The 22,967-nt window shown below is 41.4% G+C and overlaps 1 protein-coding gene across 2 annotated transcripts; it reads right to left on the minus strand.

Annotated features, from left to right (window-relative positions):
• Nucleotides 1-242: 242 nt before the first annotated feature.
• On the minus strand, nucleotides 243-22,599 carry LOC140234085 (uncharacterized). 2 transcript variants are annotated; one of them, XM_072314165.1, is made up of 4 exons: nucleotides 22,475-22,599; nucleotides 21,834-22,053; nucleotides 17,375-17,959; nucleotides 243-1,974 (listed from the first exon to the last, which is right to left on the minus strand). In XM_072314165.1, the coding sequence occupies exons 3-4, from the start codon at nucleotides 17,769-17,771 to the stop codon at nucleotides 1,928-1,930; spliced, it is 444 nt and encodes a 147-aa protein (XP_072170266.1). In that variant the 5' UTR covers nucleotides 17,772-17,959; nucleotides 21,834-22,053; nucleotides 22,475-22,599; the 3' UTR covers nucleotides 243-1,927. The 2 variants fall into 2 exon arrangements, with proteins under 2 accessions (XP_072170266.1, XP_072170267.1); XM_072314166.1 differs by lacking the exon at nucleotides 21,834-22,053 and having other exon boundaries at nucleotides 22,475-22,528.
• Nucleotides 22,600-22,967: the final 368 nt, after the last annotated feature.

Here is a 22,967-nt window from a genome sequence, read left to right on the forward strand (position 1 = left end):
CTTTCTCTTTCTCTCTCCCTTTCTCTTTCTTTTTATTTATCTCTATTTTAAATTGGGGTTGACCTTATAACTTTTGTCATTCTCTTCTTCTACTTCAATCATGTCAATTAAACTACAGTTTACCATGCTGACTTCTATCATAAAATAACTACCCATTACAATACACAAAGTTGAATAATTGTTCCTTTTCTCACGGTGACAGTTCTTCATTTCGAGGGTTCGTTATGCCGAAGGTTCCTTAATCGGAAAATGAAATAAGGTTCTTTATTTCAAAAGTTCGTTAACACTTATGTCACCATAGGACTATGGTCTAACGAGCCTTCAGTATAACGTACATCGCCCGTTCTTACGCACTTTTAAATTCTCTCTTTCGTTGTGCTTCGCTGTGGTATATTGTCAGTTCCGGCCGGATTGAGTATACATTCCCATATACTTCGTACATATCACATTAGGTCCGTAGAGTGTTGATACAATATTATCATTTTGACGTCAGCACCCTGGAGGGAAATTCATGGACACAATCATCATTTATCATTTTATGTAAGTTACTGCGTATTAACATTCCACGATACGTATGCCTCTTGCAGGAAACCGCACCACACTCTAAGTAACACACAAAATCTTTATTGCATATTGGAATGCTATATACAAACACAAAGTCAAATGGATACCAAACATCAAGTACAAAGAAACAACAACATGTATGAATTACATGAATCTGTTTCATTTCCTTATACGTATCGCAATGATAATTATGCGACTGTCTTGTTAAAAAAAATAGAATGTTTCTTGCTTTACTTTAAATACAGCAGCGTATACAATTATGCTTCTCCATAGTTTTGGTTGACGCTCAGGATGAGATAGTCATAGTGGCCAGATAAAATGTTGAATCATTGAATATTCTACAAATGCTAAAGGCCCATTTCATAAAACACTCCATTCAGGATTCAATACACGGAATAATTAATATCTTTTTGCACTGAAAGATAAAGATTTTGGGGTCATCACGAACTCATTGTTAATGTGACCAGTACCACACTGAATCCTCAAAGAAAGACATATTTACATAGTATACGTTTTATTCGACAGCGCAGAAGTGTACAAAAAAAACAACTTCGACTGAGCAATGTTAATCAAAACAACATGGACGTGTATTTAAAATAAGTACAAAAACACGTAAAATGAAAGTGTATCGTTGTTTTTTTAATCTCCCTCTCCCGTTATCTCCCTCTCCATCTCTATCTTTCTCTCTCTCTCTCTCTCTCTCGATCTCGATGTGAAAGATTTATCTGAAAGTCAAAAACTGCATTTTTCTAGCCTTTCTAATACCCTGAAATATCTCTCCTCCATAAAGTACAGTTCAATATACCTATAGGGGAAAAAAGAACCTTGTTTTCTATGTACATTGAATGTAAGACAATGGTTCGTCACCATGAAATGCATGCACAAGTGATACATGTACATTTATTTGCTTTTTCGTATCCATGGAAACGGAAGAGACGAAGCCTTGAAAGTGAAACAGCTTTGATTTATGATCTTAATCGGTTTAGAGACTGAGATACACACGAATATTCTGTCTTTTTTTATGTATTACATGTATTACGCGTACTGTTAAAAACGCTGGGAATATTCTTTTTTCTTTTTTCTTTTTTTTTAATTACGTAAAACTTGCGGCAAGTAAAGCAGAGTTCTCGAGGATCTCAAATCAAACTTCTGTCTAATGTTTAAGTCCATCTCAATCGGGATAAAATAGTCACCATTACCACATGGGTCCGGCGCTGTATATAGTTTCTTCTTCGTAGGGTCTTCGTCCGTAATACGCAGCTTATTCATCGTCACTAAAAAGGAATCCCACGTCGGTTGCACAATGTTCATTCACTATACATTTTTGCCCGGTCTTCGTCCGTAATAAGTGGCTTTCTTACTTTCATTTCATGCGAACCATCGACACCATCATCTTCTTCTTTCCGTTTCCTGAATGAAATAAAGGATGACAAAAAGATAGAGAGACAGAGAGAGAGAGAGAGAGAGAGAGAAGATTTTGATATTAAAGGGATGTTATAGTATTGGATGAAATGAGGATTCAGCTTTTGACTTTTTGCGAGATACTTATAGAAACCACTTTATGAGATGTTACAGAGCATGCAATTCTAAGAGGAATTCAAAGTTTATGAGAGATAAATCATTCAAAGCTTATTAGATATAAATCAGTTTTGAAATGGCTGACATATCTAAAAACAAAATAAAACCAAGCGATCCTAATAAAAAGTGGGACCAAACTTTTGTTAGGATTGCCTTGATTTGGATATCTCAGCCATTTGAAAACCCATTTTCAACAAATAAACTTTTAATCCATCTTGAAATTATATGCTCTTTCATATTTCATAATGAGGTCTCTCATTATCTCGAAAAATCCTCATCAAAAAACATCGAAAACCGGAAGCCCCATCTCAAACGGAAAATATATCATCCCTTTAAGGGGCAATATATATGACACCCCGTTCAATTCAATGCAGTAAAACTTGAATAAACAGAATGGTAAAAGTTTTATCAAATAACACGAACAGGGAGGTCGCCTGATAAGAAAGAGCAATACTCGGAACTTCTCAGTTTCGCATGTTCTAGCTGAAATTCGATATTAGTCGCAGCAACATATGAAAATTAGATGAGATGATAATGTCCCCATTGCTTTTGCACAGAGATATGTCGATCATATTTTTTTTTAATCATAGATATTCAGCAGTTACAACCGCAATTGCCAGGCCATAGCAATAAAACAACAATAATTTCATACATGAAGGTGATGTCTATCGTGAACAAAAAAAAAATGAATTTGGCGAAGACGTTTTTTAAAAGTGATGGGACACTTTCGAGGCTATAACATATCGCGTCCTTTGCACATGTGGTGCATGGACACTATACTGCCTATATAACATAACGCTTGCTGGCACAATGCAAGAACGCTTGACTTACCTCCTTCAGAAAGCAATCGATATGGTATTAATCTTGAGAATATTCCACTAAAACATCCAGGAAATGTGTAATTTTCATTTAAATTTGACATTTTGTGGAATTCGCTTTAAATTTTCTCTTTATGGCTGCCCTGCAGTGATGTCACGAACTGTTAAAGTCTTATCATCTAGCAATGGCGGCACCGAAATTTTACTAACCCATCACTTTTAAACGGATTGTCTGATTTTCCTCAGACTTCATCGAGGTGTTCTACTAACATTGCTACATTAATTCACTTAATCCACATATAGATCCCCCTTCAAGTCTCATATTGTAGAAGTTTTGTGTAAACAGAAACGCTACCATTCACATCACTTTGTCTGTAAGGGACGATTGGTAGCAATACTTTGGTTGAATGTTCGCAAATCACCCTTGAGTTATACCGAGTTAGATTCTCTGACTGTTTAGAACGTAGAAAGCATAAACCTCAAATAAGAAAAAAAAAACGTGGAAAAGGCAAGGATTGTTATCACCTATATCTTCTCAGTCTGTGTATAACAGAAGAAAAAAAAACGAACAAGAAGATGGATTATTAATGCAAGCATGCACTTTTGGTAGGTACTATAGTATTCGTCGTTTGCATTTTTACTTTTAGAAATGAATTACATGCAAGAAAGGATTTAAATCCTTTCGTTCTTTAAGCAGGCAAGTGACTGGTGATGAGCAGAGGTTTAAGCGAATGACGTCAATTGTGATGATAGATCATGATGATGATAAATGAGTTGGAGATCAAACATAGGTTGTTGTTGTTGTTGTTTTTAACAATCAATTACTCACCACCATCGAAAAGACCTGAAGGATCACCCTCACTTTTTTTAGTTCTATATAGGAGTTGGAGAGAGTGAATGGGAACATCAAAATGAGGAATCATCGTTTTTGTGTGTGTTATCGGATTGTTGCGAATGTAAAACGCGGAAGCTGCTAGCCCCATGCAGGCTTCAACTAGTGGGGTCACCGCACTAAGACACCCACGAGTCATACGGCCCACGGGCTCGACATTGAAACTAAGGTCTACGAGTCATATAGCCCATGAGCTTAACACTACACAAAGAAGGTCTAGGAGTCCGACACTAGGCATGTAAAAGCCCACGAGTTAGGCAATAGGCCAAAAGGGCTCAAGAGATCGACAATATTAAGCCCTGGGATGTAATGTACGTCTCATGGGCTTTTTATGCCTAGTGTGGGACTCGTGGGCTTGTTTGTCTAGTGTCGGACCCGTGGGTCTCATTTGGTTAGTAGCGAGCTTGTGGGCTATTTTGCTGAACTTCGAGCTCGTGACCTATACGACTCGTGCATGTCTGACTCGTGACGAGCACCGCAGCCGACACGACGCGGTGACTACCGATTCCCTTTATCTAACTGACGAGTATGCTCTGTTCTGGACAATGCACGCAAGAGTTATGGAGCAATTAGTATAATTCCACAGATCCCTTGAAAGCCTGTTAGTTTACCAGCTATGAACAACCATTTGAAAACTGGATGACACTGAACTGAAGCGTTCAAAATTAATCTTTTCTTGCGGGCACTCATGACATTTGAACGCACAACACCTTTAGGGAACGGTGACTCTCTAATTCTGGCAGCTTGAGACCACAGGATAAAATTAATATATTGACAGTTGACAAGGGTACATTGCATAAATTTATATCAGCCTATTGTGTGCGTGTGACAGAAACGTAATATGTGTTTAGAAGTGTCGCTGAACTGTCAAACATTCACATCTTACTAGTCACTCATTTCCATGACAATCCATTATAAGTCTATGGGGGTGTTGCAAGAAAGTTGCAATTAATTGCAAGCCCCCTTCTTGCAACTGCAACTTGCGATTGATTGCAAGTTGCAATAGATCTATCTATTGCAAAGTTGCACTAGATATTTGCGATTAATTGCAAGTCGACTTTCTTGCAACACCCCTATGAAAAGTAACCTAAGCCTTTGGAGCAAGATGAAGAAAGACCATTTCTACACATTTTAATGTTATCTCATCATGAAACAGAGGATATGAAAATTCTCAAGTTATACTTCGTTTTTAAAATAAAGAATATCATTGAAATTATAATAAAATCCAATAATTTATTTTTTGTTTGTTTTCAGCAGCTTTTAGACTTTTCATATTGACAGGAATGAAGCTAAATCATTTGGCGATCAAACTCCTTATATCGCGATCAAACTCTTTACATTGCATAGCAATTGCATAGCAATATTTTCAGATTCATCTGGCTCTCTCTATGATTTCGCACCTATTGGTGTTGAAGCTCACATTTCATGAGAAGGATTGTGAGTTCATTATTGGTTTACCTGCGTTTCAGGATGATGAAGATGATGACAGTTAGGAGAGCGATAATCACTAGAAGCGTGATGATCGTGATGCCAAGGGGGCTCTGAATGAAAACTGATTCAGAAAATCACCAAAGCGCGTAAACGAAGAGTTAATGTACATAATTATGTGAAGTGGATAGTAATCATCTCCATACATTGCATTATATAGACTTACGGGTACTTCGGATCACACGTTATTATTGTACACATTTAGTCAACATACTAAGTCCTCCAAATTCTTGAAATTCTTCCGTCGAGATGTTTTCATTGCAACTGATTGACAAATTGCCCTACATCGACGTAAATAAGCACTGAATTGATCAGTGTTTTAGTAGTAGCCATGATAAAAAAATCATGGGCGTACATACTCGAGCAGGATTCGAACCTACGACCTCCTGATCACCGGACAGGCGCCATCTCCACTAGACCACCGAGCTTTCGCCCGACAGTAAGTGTTGGTTCTAGTCCTTATAGCATGCAGCGGGTACTGCTTTGTTATTCAAATTCTTGAAATTCTTCCGTCGAGATGTTTTCATTGCAACTGATTGACAAATTGCCCTACATCGACGTAAATAAGCACTGAATTGATCAGTGTTTTAGTAGTAGCCATGATAAAAAAATCATGGGCGTACATACTCGAGCAGGATTCGAACCTACGACCTCCTGATCACCGGACAGGCGTCATCTCCACTAGACCACCGAGCTTTCGCCCGACAGTAAGTGTTGGTTCTAGTCCTTATAGCATGCAGCGGGTACTGCTTTGTTATTCAAATTCTTGAAATTCTTCCGTCGAGATGTTTTCATTGCAACTGATTGACAAATTGCCCTACATCGACGTAAATAAGCACTGAATTGATCAGTGTTTTAGTAGTAGCCATGATAAAAAAAAAAAATCATGGGCGTACATACTCGAGCAGGATTCGAACCTACGACCTCCTGATCACCGGACAGGCGTCATCTCCACTAGACCACCGAGCTTTCGCCCGACAGTAAGTGTTGGTTCTAGTCCTTATAGCATGCAGCGGGTACTGCTTTGTTATTCAAATTCTTGAAATTCTTCCGTCGAGATGTTTTCATTGCAACTGATTGACAAATTGCCCTACATCGACGTAAATAAGCACTGAATTGATCAGTGTTTTAGTAGTAGCCATGATAAAAAAATCATGGGCGTACATACTCGAGCAGGATTCGAACCTACGACCTCCTGATCACCGGACAGGCGTCATCTCCACTAGACCACCGAGCTTTCGCCCGACAGTAAGTGTTGGTTCTAGTCCTTATAGCATGCAGCGGGTACTGCTTTGTTATTCAAATTCTTGAAATTCTTCCGTCGAGATGTTTTCATTGCAACTGATTGACAAATTGCCCTACATCGACGTAAATAAGCACTGAATTGATCAGTGTTTTAGTAGTAGCCATGATAAAAAAATCATGGGCGTACATACTCGAGCAGGATTCGAACCTACGACCTCCTGATCACCGGACAGGCGTCATCTCCACTAGACCACCGAGCTTTCGCCCGACAGTAAGTGTTGGTTCTAGTCCTTATAGCATGCAGCGGGTACTGCTTTGTTATTCAAATTCTTGAAATTCTTCCGTCGAGATGTTTTCATTGCAACTGATTGACAAATTGCCCTACATCGACGTAAATAAGCACTGAATTGATCAGTGTTTTAGTAGTAGCCATGATAAAAAAATCATGGGCGTACATACTCGAGCAGGATTCGAACCTACGACCTCCTGATCACCGGACAGGCGTCATCTCCACTAGACCACCGAGCTTTCGCCCGACAGTAAGTGTTGGTTCTAGTCCTTATAGCATGCAGCGGGTACTGCTTTGTTATTCAAATTCTTGAAATTCTTCCGTCGAGATGTTTTCATTGCAACTGATTGACAAATTGCCCTACATCGACGTAAATAAGCACTGAATTGATCAGTGTTTTAGTAGTAGCCATGATAAAAAAATCATGGGCGTACATACTCGAGCAGGATTCGAACCTACGACCTCCTGATCACCGGACAGGCGTCATCTCCACTAGACCACCGAGCTTTCGCCCGACAGTAAGTGTTGGTTCTAGTCCTTATAGCATGCAGCGGGTACTGCTTTGTTATTCAAATTCTTGAAATTCTTCCGTCGAGATGTTTTCATTGCAACTGATTGACAAATTGCCCTACATCGACGTAAATAAGCACTGAATTGATCAGTGTTTTAGTAGTAGCCATGATAAAAAAATCATGGGCGTACATACTCGAGCAGGATTCGAACCTACGACCTCCTGATCACCGGACAGGCGTCATCTCCACTAGACCACCGAGCTTTCGCCCGACAGTAAGTGTTGGTTCTAGTCCTTATAGCATGCAGCGGGTACTGCTTTGTTATTCAAATTCTTGAAATTCTTCCGTCGAGATGTTTTCATTGCAACTGATTGACAAATTGCCCTACATCGACGTAAATAAGCACTGAATTGATCAGTGTTTTAGTAGTAGCCATGATAAAAAAATCATGGGCGTACATACTCGAGCAGGATTCGAACCTACGACCTCCTGATCACCGGACAGGCGTCATCTCCACTAGACCACCGAGCTTTCGCCCGACAGTAAGTGTTGGTTCTAGTCCTTATAGCATGCAGCGGGTACTGCTTTGTTATTCAAATTCTTGAAATTCTTCCGTCGAGATGTTTTCATTGCAACTGATTGACAAATTGCCCTACATCGACGTAAATAAGCACTGAATTGATCAGTGTTTTAGTAGTAGCCATGATAAAAAAATCATGGGCGTACATACTCGAGCAGGATTCGAACCTACGACCTCCTGATCACCGGACAGGCGTCATCTCCACTAGACCACCGAGCTTTCGCCCGACAGTAAGTGTTGGTTCTAGTCCTTATAGCATGCAGCGGGTACTGCTTTGTTATTCAAATTCTTGAAATTCTTCCGTCGAGATGTTTTCATTGCAACTGATTGACAAATTGCCCTACATCGACGTAAATAAGCACTGAATTGATCAGTGTTTTAGTAGTAGCCATGATAAAAAAATCATGGGCGTACATACTCGAGCAGGATTCGAACCTACGACCTCCTGATCACCGGACAGGCGTCATCTCCACTAGACCACCGAGCTTTCGCCCGACAGTAAGTGTTGGTTCTAGTCCTTATAGCATGCAGCGGGTACTGCTTTGTTATTCAAATTCTTGAAATTCTTCCGTCGAGATGTTTTCATTGCAACTGATTGACAAATTGCCCTACATCGACGTAAATAAGCACTGAATTGATCAGTGTTTTAGTAGTAGCCATGATAAAAAAATCATGGGCGTACATACTCGAGCAGGATTCGAACCTACGACCTCCTGATCACCGGACAGGCGTCATCTCCACTAGACCACCGAGCTTTCGCCCGACAGTAAGTGTTGGTTCTAGTCCTTATAGCATGCAGCGGGTACTGCTTTGTTATTCAAATTCTTGAAATTCTTCCGTCGAGATGTTTTCATTGCAACTGATTGACAAATTGCCCTACATCGACGTAAATAAGCACTGAATTGATCAGTGTTTTAGTAGTAGCCATGATAAAAAAATCATGGGCGTACATACTCGAGCAGGATTCGAACCTACGACCTCCTGATCACCGGACAGGCGTCATCTCCACTAGACCACCGAGCTTTCGCCCGACAGTAAGTGTTGGTTCTAGTCCTTATAGCATGCAGCGGGTACTGCTTTGTTATTCAAATTCTTGAAATTCTTCCGTCGAGATGTTTTCATTGCAACTGATTGACAAATTGCCCTACATCGACGTAAATAAGCACTGAATTGATCAGTGTTTTAGTAGTAGCCATGATAAAAAAATCATGGGCGTACATACTCGAGCAGGATTCGAACCTACGACCTCCTGATCACCGGACAGGCGTCATCTCCACTAGACCACCGAGCTTTCGCCCGACAGTAAGTGTTGGTTCTAGTCCTTATAGCATGCAGCGGGTACTGCTTTGTTATTCAAATTCTTGAAATTCTTCCGTCGAGATGTTTTCATTGCAACTGATTGACAAATTGCCCTACATCGACGTAAATAAGCACTGAATTGATCAGTGTTTTAGTAGTAGCCATGATAAAAAAAAAAATCATGGGCGTACATACTCGAGCAGGATTCGAACCTACGACCTCCTGATCACCGGACAGGCGTCATCTCCACTAGACCACCGAGCTTTCGCCCGACAGTAAGTGTTGGTTCTAGTCCTTATAGCATGCAGCGGGTACTGCTTTGTTATTCAAATTCTTGAAATTCTTCCGTCGAGATGTTTTCATTGCAACTGATTGACAAATTGCCCTACATCGACGTAAATAAGCACTGAATTGATCAGTGTTTTAGTAGTAGCCATGATAAAAAAATCATGGGCGTACATACTCGAGCAGGATTCGAACCTACGACCTCCTGATCACCGGACAGGCGTCATCTCCACTAGACCACCGAGCTTTCGCCCGACAGTAAGTGTTGGTTCTAGTCCTTATAGCATGCAGCGGGTACTGCTTTGTTATTCAAATTCTTGAAATTCTTCCGTCGAGATGTTTTCATTGCAACTGATTGACAAATTGCCCTACATCGACGTAAATAAGCACTGAATTGATCAGTGTTTTAGTAGTAGCCATGATAAAAAAATCATGGGCGTACATACTCGAGCAGGATTCGAACCTACGACCTCCTGATCACCGGACAGGCGTCATCTCCACTAGACCACCGAGCTTTCGCCCGACAGTAAGTGTTGGTTCTAGTCCTTATAGCATGCAGCGGGTACTGCTTTGTTATTCAAATTCTTGAAATTCTTCCGTCGAGATGTTTTCATTGCAACTGATTGACAAATTGCCCTACATCGACGTAAATAAGCACTGAATTGATCAGTGTTTTAGTAGTAGCCATGATAAAAAAATCATGGGCGTACATACTCGAGCAGGATTCGAACCTACGACCTCCTGATCACCGGACAGGCGTCATCTCCACTAGACCACCGAGCTTTCGCCCGACAGTAAGTGTTGGTTCTAGTCCTTATAGCATGCAGCGGGTACTGCTTTGTTATTCAAATTCTTGAAATTCTTCCGTCGAGATGTTTTCATTGCAACTGATTGACAAATTGCCCTACATCGACGTAAATAAGCACTGAATTGATCAGTGTTTTAGTAGTAGCCATGATAAAAAAATCATGGGCGTACATACTCGAGCAGGATTCGAACCTACGACCTCCTGATCACCGGACAGGCGTCATCTCCACTAGACCACCGAGCTTTCGCCCGACAGTAAGTGTTGGTTCTAGTCCTTATAGCATGCAGCGGGTACTGCTTTGTTATTCAAATTCTTGAAATTCTTCCGTCGAGATGTTTTCATTGCAACTGATTGACAAATTGCCCTACATCGACGTAAATAAGCACTGAATTGATCAGTGTTTTAGTAGTAGCCATGATAAAAAAAAAAATCATGGGCGTACATACTCGAGCAGGATTCGAACCTACGACCTCCTGATCACCGGACAGGCGTCATCTCCACTAGACCACCGAGCTTTCGCCCGACAGTAAGTGTTGGTTCTAGTCCTTATAGCATGCAGCGGGTACTGCTTTGTTATTCAAATTCTTGAAATTCTTCCGTCGAGATGTTTTCATTGCAACTGATTGACAAATTGCCCTACATCGACGTAAATAAGCACTGAATTGATCAGTGTTTTAGTAGTAGCCATGATAAAAAAAAAATCATGGGCGTACATACTCGAGCAGGATTCGAACCTACGACCTCCTGATCACCGGACAGGCGTCATCTCCACTAGACCACCGAGCTTTCGCCCGACAGTAAGTGTTGGTTCTAGTCCTTATAGCATGCAGCGGGTACTGCTTTGTTATTCAAATTCTTGAAATTCTTCCGTCGAGATGTTTTCATTGCAACTGATTGACAAATTGCCCTACATCGACGTAAATAAGCACTGAATTGATCAGTGTTTTAGTAGTAGCCATGATAAAAAAATCATGGGCGTACATACTCGAGCAGGATTCGAACCTACGACCTCCTGATCACCGGACAGGCGTCATCTCCACTAGACCACCGAGCTTTCGCCCGACAGTAAGTGTTGGTTCTAGTCCTTATAGCATGCAGCGGGTACTGCTTTGTTATTCAAATTCTTGAAATTCTTCCGTCGAGATGTTTTCATTGCAACTGATTGACAAATTGCCCTACATCGACGTAAATAAGCACTGAATTGATCAGTGTTTTAGTAGTAGCCATGATAAAAAAATCATGGGCGTACATACTCGAGCAGGATTCGAACCTACGACCTCCTGATCACCGGACAGGCGTCATCTCCACTAGACCACCGAGCTTTCGCCCGACAGTAAGTGTTGGTTCTAGTCCTTATAGCATGCAGCGGGTACTGCTTTGTTATTCAAATTCTTGAAATTCTTCCGTCGAGATGTTTTCATTGCAACTGATTGACAAATTGCCCTACATCGACGTAAATAAGCACTGAATTGATCAGTGTTTTAGTAGTAGCCATGATAAAAAAATCATGGGCGTACATACTCGAGCAGGATTCGAACCTACGACCTCCTGATCACCGGACAGGCGTCATCTCCACTAGACCACCGAGCTTTCGCCCGACAGTAAGTGTTGGTTCTAGTCCTTATAGCATGCAGCGGGTACTGCTTTGTTATTCAAATTCTTGAAATTCTTCCGTCGAGATGTTTTCATTGCAACTGATTGACAAATTGCCCTACATCGACGTAAATAAGCACTGAATTGATCAGTGTTTTAGTAGTAGCCATGATAAAAAAATCATGGGCGTACATACTCGAGCAGGATTCGAACCTACGACCTCCTGATCACCGGACAGGCGTCATCTCCACTAGACCACCGAGCTTTCGCCCGACAGTAAGTGTTGGTTCTAGTCCTTATAGCATGCAGCGGGTACTGCTTTGTTATTCAAATTCTTGAAATTCTTCCGTCGAGATGTTTTCATTGCAACTGATTGACAAATTGCCCTACATCGACGTAAATAAGCACTGAATTGATCAGTGTTTTAGTAGTAGCCATGATAAAAAAATCATGGGCGTACATACTCGAGCAGGATTCGAACCTACGACCTCCTGATCACCGGACAGGCGTCATCTCCACTAGACCACCGAGCTTTCGCCCGACAGTAAGTGTTGGTTCTAGTCCTTATAGCATGCAGCGGGTACTGCTTTGTTATTCAAATTCTTGAAATTCTTCCGTCGAGATGTTTTCATTGCAACTGATTGACAAATTGCCCTACATCGACGTAAATAAGCACTGAATTGATCAGTGTTTTAGTAGTAGCCATGATAAAAAAATCATGGGCGTACATACTCGAGCAGGATTCGAACCTACGACCTCCTGATCACCGGACAGGCGTCATCTCCACTAGACCACCGAGCTTTCGCCCGACAGTAAGTGTTGGTTCTAGTCCTTATAGCATGCAGCGGGTACTGCTTTGTTATTCAAATTCTTGAAATTCTTCCGTCGAGATGTTTTCATTGCAACTGATTGACAAATTGCCCTACATCGACGTAAATAAGCACTGAATTGATCAGTGTTTTAGTAGTAGCAATTTGTCAATCAGTTGCAATGAAAACATCTCGACGGAAGAATTTCAAGAATTTGAATAACAAAGCAGTACCCGCTGCATGCTATAAGGACTAGAACCAACACTTACTGTCGGGCGAAAGCTCGGTGGTCTAGTGGAGATGACGCCTGTCCGGTGATCAGGAGGTCGTAGGTTCGAATCCTGCTCGAGTATGTACGCCCATGATTTTTTTATCATGGCTACTACTAAAACACTGATCAATTCAGTGCTTATTTACGTCGATGTAGGGCAATTTGTCAATCAGTTGCAATGAAAACATCTCGACGGAAGAATTTCAAGAATTTGAATAACAAAGCAGTACCCGCTGCATGCTATAAGGACTAGAACCAACACTTACTGTCGGGCGAAAGCTCGGTGGTCTAGTGGAGATGACGCCTGTCCGGTGATCAGGAGGTCGTAGGTTCGAATCCTGCTCGAGTATGTACGCCCATGATTTTTTTATCATGGCTACTACTAAAACACTGATCAATTCAGTGCTTATTTACGTCGATGTAGGGCAATTTGTCAATCAGTTGCAATGAAAACATCTCGACGGAAGAATTTCAAGAATTTGAATAACAAAGCAGTACCCGCTGCATGCTATAAGGACTAGAACCAACACTTACTGTCGGGCGAAAGCTCGGTGGTCTAGTGGAGATGACGCCTGTCCGGTGATCAGGAGGTCGTAGGTTCGAATCCTGCTCGAGTATGTACGCCCATGATTTTTTTTATCATGGCTACTACTAAAACACTGATCAATTCAGTGCTTATTTACGTCGATGTAGGGCAATTTGTCAATCAGTTGCAATGAAAACATCTCGACGGAAGAATTTCAAGAATTTGAATAACAAAGCAGTACCCGCTGCATGCTATAAGGACTAGAACCAACACTTACTGTCGGGCGAAAGCTCGGTGGTCTAGTGGAGATGACGCCTGTCCGGTGATCAGGAGGTCGTAGGTTCGAATCCTGCTCGAGTATGTACGCCCATGATTTTTTTATCATGGCTACTACTAAAACACTGATCAATTCAGTGCTTATTTACGTCGATGTAGGGCAATTTGTCAATCAGTTGCAATGAAAACATCTCGACGGAAGAATTTCAAGAATTTGAATAACAAAGCAGTACCCGCTGCATGCTATAAGGACTAGAACCAACACTTACTGTCGGGCGAAAGCTCGGTGGTCTAGTGGAGATGACGCCTGTCCGGTGATCAGGAGGTCGTAGGTTCGAATCCTGCTCGAGTATGTACGCCCATGATTTTTTTATCATGGCTACTACTAAAACACTGATCAATTCAGTGCTTATTTACGTCGATGTAGGGCAATTTGTCAATCAGTTGCAATGAAAACATCTCGACGGAAGAATTTCAAGAATTTGAATAACAAAGCAGTACCCGCTGCATGCTATAAGGACTAGAACCAACACTTACTGTCGGGCGAAAGCTCGGTGGTCTAGTGGAGATGACGCCTGTCCGGTGATCAGGAGGTCGTAGGTTCGAATCCTGCTCGAGTATGTACGCCCATGATTTTTTTATCATGGCTACTACTAAAACACTGATCAATTCAGTGCTTATTTACGTCGATGTAGGGCAATTTGTCAATCAGTTGCAATGAAAACATCTCGACGGAAGAATTTCAAGAATTTGAATAACAAAGCAGTACCCGCTGCATGCTATAAGGACTAGAACCAACACTTACTGTCGGGCGAAAGCTCGGTGGTCTAGTGGAGATGACGCCTGTCCGGTGATCAGGAGGTCGTAGGTTCGAATCCTGCTCGAGTATGTACGCCCATGATTTTTTTATCATGGCTACTACTAAAACACTGATCAATTCAGTGCTTATTTACGTCGATGTAGGGCAATTTGTCAATCAGTTGCAATGAAAACATCTCGACGGAAGAATTTCAAGAATTTGAATAACAAAGCAGTACCCGCTGCATGCTATAAGGACTAGAACCAACACTTACTGTCGGGCGAAAGCTCGGTGGTCTAGTGGAGATGACGCCTGTCCGGTGATCAGGAGGTCGTAGGTTCGAATCCTGCTCGAGTATGTACGCCCATGATTTTTTTATCATGGCTACTACTAAAACACTGATCAATTCAGTGCTTATTTACGTCGATGTAGGGCAATTTGTCAATCAGTTGCAATGAAAACATCTCGACGGAAGAATTTCAAGAATTTGAATAACAAAGCAGTACCCGCTGCATGCTATAAGGACTAGAACCAACACTTACTGTCGGGCGAAAGCTCGGTGGTCTAGTGGAGATGACGCCTGTCCGGTGATCAGGAGGTCGTAGGTTCGAATCCTGCTCGAGTATGTACGCCCATGATTTTTTTATCATGGCTACTACTAAAACACTGATCAATTCAGTGCTTATTTACGTCGATGTAGGGCAATTTGTCAATCAGTTGCAATGAAAACATCTCGACGGAAGAATTTCAAGAATTTGAATAACAAAGCAGTACCCGCTGCATGCTATAAGGACTAGAACCAACACTTACTGTCGGGCGAAAGCTCGGTGGTCTAGTGGAGATGACGCCTGTCCGGTGATCAGGAGGTCGTAGGTTCGAATCCTGCTCGAGTATGTACGCCCATGATTTTTTTATCATGGCTACTACTAAAACACTGATCAATTCAGTGCTTATTTACGTCGATGTAGGGCAATTTGTCAATCAGTTGCAATGAAAACATCTCGACGGAAGAATTTCAAGAATTTGAATAACAAAGCAGTACCCGCTGCATGCTATAAGGACTAGAACCAACACTTACTGTCGGGCGAAAGCTCGGTGGTCTAGTGGAGATGACGCCTGTCCGGTGATCAGGAGGTCGTAGGTTCGAATCCTGCTCGAGTATGTACGCCCATGATTTTTTTATCATGGCTACTACTAAAACACTGATCAATTCAGTGCTTATTTACGTCGATGTAGGGCAATTTGTCAATCAGTTGCAATGAAAACATCTCGACGGAAGAATTTCAAGAATTTGAATAACAAGGCAGTACCCGCTGCATGCTATAAGGACTAGAACCAACACTTACTGTCGGGCGAAAGCTCGGTGGTCTAGTGGAGATGACGCCTGTCCGGTGATCAGGAGGTCGTAGGTTCGAATCCTGCTCGAGTATGTACGCCCATGATTTTTTTATCATGGCTACTACTAAAACACTGATCAATTCAGTGCTTATTTACGTCGATGTAGGGCAATTTGTCAATCAGTTGCAATACTAAGTCCTGGAAGAATTTTGTAGGAGATTATATCGTGTTTTCATCATTATAATGATTGGCATAATCAGTGACATATCTTAATTCCTTGAAACATCAGATGTAATTCGATAGAGTCATAAAATCTACACCAAATTGTGAATGAAATAACTACAAATATTGAATTTGCCTATTTTGTGAACTGCATTGTTTAGCCGAAAGCAGATAGTAATTCTAATGTACGAGACATAGATACAAACAATAACGCAAACGTAAATATATTCAAGAATGCCCTTTTGAAAATATTACATTTCTATCCAGCTATACTGTTCTTCGAGTCAGCACGGAAAATACCTGTTTACCATAATTTTTGTAAGCATTTCTCTTTCATCAACATAAATCTTCGTGATAACTATGTAGCTAGCACAAGTCTTGCCGGGTATTCAGCAGCAACTAATCCATAGCACCTGGATTTCAAGTAGGTCCTATTGAAACCTATTCATCATGACAAGGTGAACTGAATGGCTTTTCTAGGTTCTCAGACACTACTTACGATACATGGTGTCTATTCATCTACATACTTCAGACTAGACCAAAATAAAATGCACGCAGACAGGACACTGGTCTGCGTTATTGCGAGACATGCATTTAAAGACACAGTTAATGACAATACATATAATTCTTTTTTTACACTGCAGGACCTGATACTGCTCGTGTAGCCCTTGATTTGAATTTTCCATACTCTTATTTTAACATAATGCCAACTGCACATTTCTTCTAATATTTAGAAATAAGAACATAAATTATAGTCTTTTATCAAGCTTTCTTTGTGGATTTTGTTTTAAAGGGGAAGGCTAGTAACTGATCAGTGGGAATCAGTGGAAATGCTGGGAGATGATTGTTCCAATCCTTATGGGATTCATTCAAGAGTTCATTGTATATCTTTTGTTGCGTGAAAATGATTTGCTTCAGAACGGTCTCATATTCAAGTAATGTGCAGATTAATGCTCCGTCACTGACCAGGGACGCTAACCTGGAAGCATTAAACTGCACATTACTTGAATATGAGACCATTCTGAAGCAAATCATTTTCACACAACAATAGATATACAATGAACTCTTGAATGAATCCCATAAGGATTGGAACAATCATCTCCCAGCATTTCCACTGATTCCCACTGATCAGTTACTAGCCTTCCCCTTTAAGCTATATGGCATAACTCAAGACACACCTACCTGATGTGTTTTCCACGACTGCGGCGGTTGTTTGTGTTGGTGTGGTAGAGTGTTGATAAGCAGTCGTTTTCTTCCGTGTGGCCGCTGGTGTGTTGGGTGCCGCTGCTGCCGCGGTCGAAGAAAATCTGTTTGTAGGTACTGTTGTTGGTAATCGCACAGATGCTTTCGTTGTTGCTGGGGCTGCTGCCGCGGTTGATGCTTTGGTGGTTTGTGGCGCCGTTTTCTTCGGTGCTGATGTTGATGGTTTTGTGGCCGTCAATAGCTCAACCGCTGTCGTTGGCGTTTTTGTGGTTAGCGCTGCAGTGGTCGGTGGTGCTGCCGCTGTAGTAGGTAGTTTTGTGGTTATAGCCACAGTGGTTGGTGCCTTGGTGCTTGGTGGTGTAATTGTCGTCGGCATCGTTGTTGGTTGTGTGGTTGTCGGTGGTGACGTTGTCGTGGGTGTTTTTGTGGTTACCACTACAGTTGTTGGTGCCGTAGTGGTTGGTGGTGCCGTTGTCTTTAGCGGTGTTGTTACCCTTGGTTGTGTGGTTGTTGGTGGTGGGGCAGTTGTAGGGCCAGCAGTAGTTGGCGGTGGGGGTCCTCCAACTAAGGAAAACAATTTAATTTGAAATCTTATTTCATGATCTGAATATCACAGAAAGTGTACGGTTAATATGCAAGCTCCAAATCTCTTTGATATTTTTGTCTCGGCCACTCCACCCGATAGACAGTGAAGATGATGACACGTTTTCGTTATTAAGCCTCGAAGCGACAGCACATCTTGAGCTTCTAATACTGTATCTCATAATTGGATTACTCTGTATGATTATAGGCATACTTTAAAGCAAGGATTCCTAGGTAAAATTATGTTATCGTTCAATTTGCCGAAACTTGCTGATTGGAGTATTGAAATTTATTTCAATGGAGGTGTGGTAACTTGTTATAAGTTGATATCCATTCGTCGTTGTTGTCATTTTTACTTTTTACTTTTTTATGATGTTACATATTCCTTGCGAGAGTTCTGTTGTGTTTACAGGTGCGGTATTGTACGGGTTACAAGTTGCGACGCCGTGCAATGGGAAAAAAGGAAAACGTAAAGAAAAATAACAATATCAACAACCCCTTGGCTGTTCACATCGACTAAAGACAATTAAACGAAAAGTTTGGACCAGCTATCGGTTCTCCCCTTGATTGCTTCCCGCTGCATGATCCCTTAAAGTAAGGAAGCATGCATGGTTTGAGTTAAAGGACAAGTTCACCTTCATTAACATAAGAATTGAGAGAATGTAGCAATATTAGTAGAACACATCATTGAAAGTTTGAGGAAAATCGGACAATCCGTTCAAAAGTTGGGAATTTTTGAAGTTTTTGTGCAGTCACCGCTGGATGAGAAGACTACTTCAGTGTATGATTTCACATGCGTACAACAATATAAGGAAAATATAAAGAGAATTTCACAAAATTTCATCTTTTGAAAAAAAGTACAGATTTCCTTGACTTGTTACTGACATTATGTTATGGGTAATATTATTCCCATTGCCTTTAGAAAGAGGCAAGTCAGGTGCTCTTTTATTATGCGAAAAAAAGTGAAAATATGTTAATTTTCTTTACATTTTCTTTATACTGTTGTACTCATATGACATCACGAGTCTTAGTAGTCTCCTCATCCAGCGGTTCCAACACAAAAATTTTAAAAATTCATAACTTTTGCATCGATTGTCCAATTTTCCTCAAACTTTCACTGATGTGTTCTACTAATATTGCTGCATTCTCTCAATCCCTATGTTAATGAAGGTGAACTTGTCCTTTAAATAACAAGATGATTGATCAGCGTGAATACGTTTATCTTATCAGGAGTACATGTCTCATTGGGTGACCAGTCTTCCTAATCTCCTTGGAAGTTACTTGGGCCATATCACTGGTATAAGAGTTAAACTTGATTTGATTCAGCACCTAAGTTGAATTAAGCAAATAGAGCAAAGACATACAAACAGTACTGTGCAAAGGTACACTTAACAGACAACGGACAATCGATCCGACAAAAAGAGCGAAATATTACACTTTCAAAATCGTTATAAAAATTCATGTAATTATAAGGACATTTACTTAACGATACTTGTAGTTGATTGTTATATGACCTCTTTTTCTTCTAAAGGTATGTGAGAAATACTGTTGTTAGTAAGGTATAAGTAAGCAATATTTATAGTATATTCAAAAGGTGTGTGAACATTATAAGCACCGTCTTTCCGTCATTACAAAGAATGGTTCCATATTTTTATTATTTGTACATGTAATGACGTTTTTCTTGTTTCTCTATGGTTTTAAGTATTGTTAGAAAGGGGACAGTTTCAAATGTTTTGCCACATGCCATGTCGAGGCGGTAACTGACTGAAAATATAGAGGAGATATCAAAATCTTATTTTCATTTCATCCGTAAAAGGACTTTGAAACTTTGGCAGACTATCATGAACATGACAACAGAGTCCACTCCAGATTCAAACATAGTTTTAAAAAATGGAAAAAAAATAGTAACTGTAAACTTTTTCTTTTTGATTGATAGTTCATAAGTGAGTGATGAATCATCTTCCTTTTCAGCCACAATTATAACGTTATACGTGTATTGTATTATTTCCAAGCAATGTCTAAACAACAATGCAACTCGTTTCACAATATCATGCACATTAAATATGATCACCCAGGAACACCGATAACGATAAACGAGAAATTGCTGGTTCGTGTATTTGATAAAAGCCAACTGCATGACTCCCGATTTTGAGCTTCCCCTCAACTGCTTTCGTGGCTTTAATGATCTTTTAAAACGCCGTTTTATCAAGGAGGTACTAGCTAGGCGAAGCTTCGCCTTGTAGTACCTCCTTGGTTTTATATGCTCATCCATAGTAACATCTTCTCCGTGTTCTCCAGGACACTGTACGCACGTGCGAATGCACACATTTTGCACAATGGGCCATCTATTTAAGTGTTCTTTCCTTGTGTATTCTTTCTTACTCTTTTGTGTCGTTCTGTCCATGCCTTTCTTCCTCTGTCTGTCTCTCTGACCCCGCGTTCACATTGTCCCCCGCGCCGCGGGGACAGCCTCAGGAGATCTTATCTTTTTTACGACTGACCGTTCACATTGGTATCTCATCTGTCCCCGAGCTGTGGGGGCAATTGGGGCTTGGGGCGAGCTCTGTCAGGCATAGCGCATGCGCACATTTGATGACCACAGCTGGACGCTATCAATTTCGCCCCAAGGTCACTCTCCCCTCCAAATCTTGTCCCCGTACCCGACTTGATTCGCGGGGACGAGGGGACAAGTCCCAGCGAGCGTTCACATTATGGTTTTGGAGGAGAAAGTCCCACAGCTCGGGACTTTCCCCGCGGCGCGGGGGACAATGTGAACGCAGTGTGAATCACGTTATCGAGGTCATTGACTGTATGCTAATAAAAAAAGACTTCTCCGGCCAGATGGACAGGCATACACGCGTGACTTGAGACAAGGTATAATAGTCTCGGCAAAGGAGTTATCAGACACCTTCTTGGTCTAGGCATGTAGCTCCATGGTCTAGGTAATATCAGGTACGGAAGGCTGCATGCGCGTTGAGCATTGCGCCCACCAAAGGAAGTCAGATGTGGCCTGGAGAGAACACCACATACGTTTCCAATATTCCTCACCTCATCCAATTGCAGACCCGTATCTTTGACCAAAAAATGACACTCATTGAGCCACTTGAAGGAAAGGTTGAGCCACTTGAGGGCTGAGCCATTGGAACACAGGGTTTAGCCATGGCACAACTCTCCCTCGACACGTTGGCACAACTCTCCCCACAGTCGCCATTTAGACTAACCCTCAAAACCTACGAAAGTGACCACACCAAACATGTTGAAATTTGCTGAAAGAAACAAATAATATACTGACTATCTGCTACTCCAACTGATTCGCACTTATCCTCTACCATAGGTGTGAGAGAAAACCACATATCTGACAAGTGGACATTCACTTTTGGTGACCAAAAATGGTTTTTCTTTGACTATTTTGTCATGCTTCGTCCAATGTCGCTGCCTCATACACTGGTATATAGTTAATCATAGGCATGAACAAGAAATGGCATCAGCTGACTACTGCCAGTCACTATGAAGATGTGAGGTGGCCTGGATCAACTCTCCCAGTGGCTCAACTCTCCCACACTTCCCCTATCCTTTGTCTCTTGGGTGAAGATTTTCACATCTGTAATTTACACTTTCAACAATATTTGCAATAAATCAATTTTCCATACTGTGTATCTATTTTAGCTAATGGATTGAATTCGGGAGTCGGGAGTAGGTAATCCCCCCCCCCCCCAAAAAAAAAAACACACACACACACACACACACAAACACAAGAACTTAAAACATCTAAAATCTGCATTTTGTAGAAACTCATTTACATGCCCTTTAAGTACATAATATTCATTGATTTGGCTCTACAATTTTGAGTACTTACTTGATTTCCACTTTCCACATGGGTAGTATACAGTGATATACTAGGGCTATCCCCAGTCGATTTACTCTGCTGACTGCACCATGCCTCGTTCTCTGCCAGCAGAGGTAATGTCTTGCAAGATTTATACAGTACACGTCAGGACATCATCGTCACCCACTTTGGTGCCATTGCCATCCCCTTCCAAGACATCCTAATGGGCTTTACATTCAATTTTCACCACCTGTTGAGTGGAGAATTTACAGGGAATAAAACTGAATTTCACTCAAAATATAGTCACTAACCCATCGTCATTCACATGAAAGATACTTCATAACTTCGTAAAATTAAAGATACAGTGAGTTGACCCGCTAGGCCGAGTTTACCCATAACTACGGTACCGGTAATTTGCAGAGTGTAGGCCTCGCAAGTTAGATATTGTAACGTTAACAACACTAACACGTTACAGTTAGACTTAACGCTAGAGCGTTCCCCGTTCTAATGTACAACTTAGTCGTTAGATTTAGAAATAGAATACTAAAGCAAACGAGCAAAATCTTCAAGGGCGTAGCTTATTTCCACGCCTATTACAGTTTTACATTAAACGAGGGCGATTTTGCAATAAATCTTGTTATTCACCGACTTAGCAGACTTAGCAGACTCACCGCTTTCATGCAGGCCGGCCAGGCTAGAACTTTATCCCTTCGACGCCATCTTATAGCTAGATCCGCTCCTTTATGCAGTGCAGTCAGCTATCAGCAGCTAGCAGTACAGTGCAGTCGATCGAGTCGTAAGTGCAGTGTAGTGGACGACAAGCCTAGAACGAATGCGCACGTACTGTAGGCCTACGCACATCACGCTGCTGGGGCATGCAATCGCAGCATACACCAGCAGCCAGCCAATCAGACAGATCCATCCGTACAGGTACGTACGCGCGCGCACATCTCCTTTCCCGCCAATTGTGCATTGATTATGGTCATAATCATGCACAGCACGAGTGTGCGCTAGAAGCGCACGCACAGGTCACCACTGCGTGCGTTGTGGCCGCGGCCGTCATGTCACAATGCGCTGCTGACTTGTAGAGTACGAGTATCACAGTGTTTATGTTAAACATGTGCGGTGTTTAGAACGTGTTTACGAGGCGTTCTAAATGTAAAC

The sequence above is a fragment of the Diadema setosum genome, chromosome 10 (genome assembly GCF_964275005.1).
Source record: "Diadema setosum chromosome 10, eeDiaSeto1, whole genome shotgun sequence".
Taxonomy (NCBI): Eukaryota; Metazoa; Echinodermata; class Echinoidea; order Diadematoida; family Diadematidae; genus Diadema; species Diadema setosum.

Excerpts from the sequence above, each read along its gene's own strand:
- LOC140234085 (XM_072314165.1), bottom strand. The coding sequence starts at position 17,771 with ATGCCGACGACAATTACACCACCAAGCACCAAGGCACCAACCACTGTG. Across the intron at positions 1,975-17,374 it reads AGTCGTGGAAAACACATCAG|GAAACGGAAAGAAGAAGATG; the intron begins GTAGGTGTGTCT and ends TATTTCATTCAG.